Source organism: Pyxicephalus adspersus, chromosome 7 (assembly GCF_032062135.1).
Source record: "Pyxicephalus adspersus chromosome 7, UCB_Pads_2.0, whole genome shotgun sequence".
Classification (NCBI taxonomy): domain Eukaryota; kingdom Metazoa; phylum Chordata; class Amphibia; order Anura; family Pyxicephalidae; genus Pyxicephalus; species Pyxicephalus adspersus.
Window position 1 is genome coordinate 52,302,038 of NC_092864.1, and position 2,189 is coordinate 52,304,226.

The 2,189-nt window shown below is 35.8% G+C and overlaps 1 protein-coding gene across 1 annotated transcript in view; it reads left to right on the plus strand.

Annotated features, from left to right (window-relative positions):
• Positions 1-2,189, plus strand: part of DNAJC10 (DnaJ heat shock protein family (Hsp40) member C10) — a gene marked incomplete in the record, with an annotated part of 24,506 nt that overhangs the window by 18,036 nt on the left and 4,281 nt on the right. The window contains 2 exon segments of the mRNA XM_072418421.1: positions 511-644; positions 1,086-1,139. Of these exon segments, the coding sequence (XP_072274522.1) occupies positions 511-644; positions 1,086-1,139 (188 nt within the window).

The window sequence follows — 2,189 nt, forward strand, 5'->3', positions numbered from 1 at the left end:
AGTTTATATGTGTACCTTTACCTCCTGCCAGCTCTGTATACTGCAGCAGCCTGATTGGGTCACACTGCCATTTTTCTGCTGTAGGGTTTTTTGGGTATATTACATGAAGACAAGTTTCAGGAACTTTTCTACTAGCTGTATTTCTTAAAAATAATTTTGTTTAGCAATCCATATCAGAATTAAGATTAGGTAATATTTGCTGCAGATTAGCATTGCTTTAAAACACATAGACATAACAAAGACTAGTTTGTGACTTTTTAATAGATCAGATCACTAACTTGTACATTGTATGAATAAATCAGCACTGTGTTTTACTTTCATTGCTTCCATACATTATGCAGGCGGAGGAAATACATAGGTATGTACTGCACTTTCTAGTTTTAATTTTAGGGATTTGTCCTTACACCAGCTGTAGAGGACAATATATTTGTGTATGTATTGGGTAGAGTCTGAGTTCATTGTTATGGCATTCCTGTAATATTTTGTCTTGTATTTGTGTTAATTATTCAGCATGTAAGTGGACTGATTAATGTTGGAAGCGTTGACTGTCAAAAATATGGCTCTCTCTGCAACAAGGAATATGTTAACTCTTACCCGGAGATCAGGCTTTATCCAGCAAATCGGGACAATCCTCATTATTATTTGTGAGTACAGCCTTGTGTGTTGTCTGTGTAGTGTCTTTGGTGCCCATATGACCCAATTCTTTAAGATATTTTGCACTTAATTTAGAAATGATAGCTGGACACTGTAGGCAGTGCAGACCCCGGTTTGATAAGAAGCACTGAGCTTTGCTTCCCTTATGCTCAGAATTTTCAAAACTGGGAGCAAAAGCCAACAAAGAGATGTGTGACGTATAGCATCCTACACAATAATGTTATGGTATTGCTTCTCTATATGGCTTCTGTGCCCCACACATTTATTGCATCAGTCCACAATTCTTATTTGTGTCAACATGTGCTACCAGTGGGCTTTCAAGTTGTGGTGGGGTTATAATTGTAGATTTACTACTGCCTATTATTAGTAACATGAGGATATATGTGGACCAGCTTTTAAATACATTTGTTTATTTTTATTCTTTTTCCTAGTACTTACAATAGCTGGCAAAGGGACGCATATTCTCTAAAGACCTGGGCGCTTTCGTAAGTTACCCTTTATATGTTTTCTGTAAATGATTGTAGATTTCATTGTTGGTTTATTTCCCTGTTCATGGTATTTTACTGATTTGTTTGTTTTTATAAGCCGATAAAAAAGTCTGATGGTTCTTTTTGAATTCAAGCTTTAGGCTTTGTGTTCAAGAAAATAGTAACACCTAAACCTGAAACCTGACTACAGATGACCATTGATCTTACTGTTGTTACATGACAAGAACGTCACAGGGCTTCACAATAGTTACGTACACCTTCCGAAAGCCAAGTGTCATTCTTGTTTTAAGTACCCTTTGTTTGTTTTTTGTTTTTTTGCGATGAGTTTATCCTATCCCATATAATATATATATTTTGGATCTTGTACTCTTCCAACCAGCTGCAGCTTTAAAAAGCCCATTGAAAGGTCTTTACAAGTGTCTTGGGCACCCCATATACCAGATTTTACCAGTATATAAATATAGATGTTCCTTTTAGTTTCAGAGATTCTTTCCTCACACATTTGTTTTTGGTGGTGATGAAGCTGCTATAGTGATTGACCAGTGGGATAGGCAGAAGGTTTATTATAGCCATCTTATGATATTAAATGGACTTGCCTATTAGAGCATTTTGATTTCCCAGAATGCTTAAGAAGCCTGTATGATTATACTGTAGCTATATAGGAGCATTCAGCTGACAGGTATTCTTTAAATAAAATTACTAAATGATTGGAGCCCCTTTTCTGTAGGCAGCTTATAGTTTGTGGTCATTCTGGTCCTCCTTCAGCACTGCTATTTTACAAGGTATTATTGCGAATAGAAAAAAGCATTTGGTGCATACAAAGTGGATTTAATTTTTTTCAGGATTATAGTTAAAGGTTATAGTTAAAGGTTTTGTAGTTCAGGCGTTGGTACCTGTGAGAATATGGTAATAGCAAGGTCATATGGTTAGTAATAGCACACAATTATATACAAGGCCACACTTTCTTTTTTACTTCTGCTCTGTCAAAAATCTTTTTTTGTGTTGCTAAGAGAGTCATTTGAATTTGAGCACCTTACAATTGGTTGA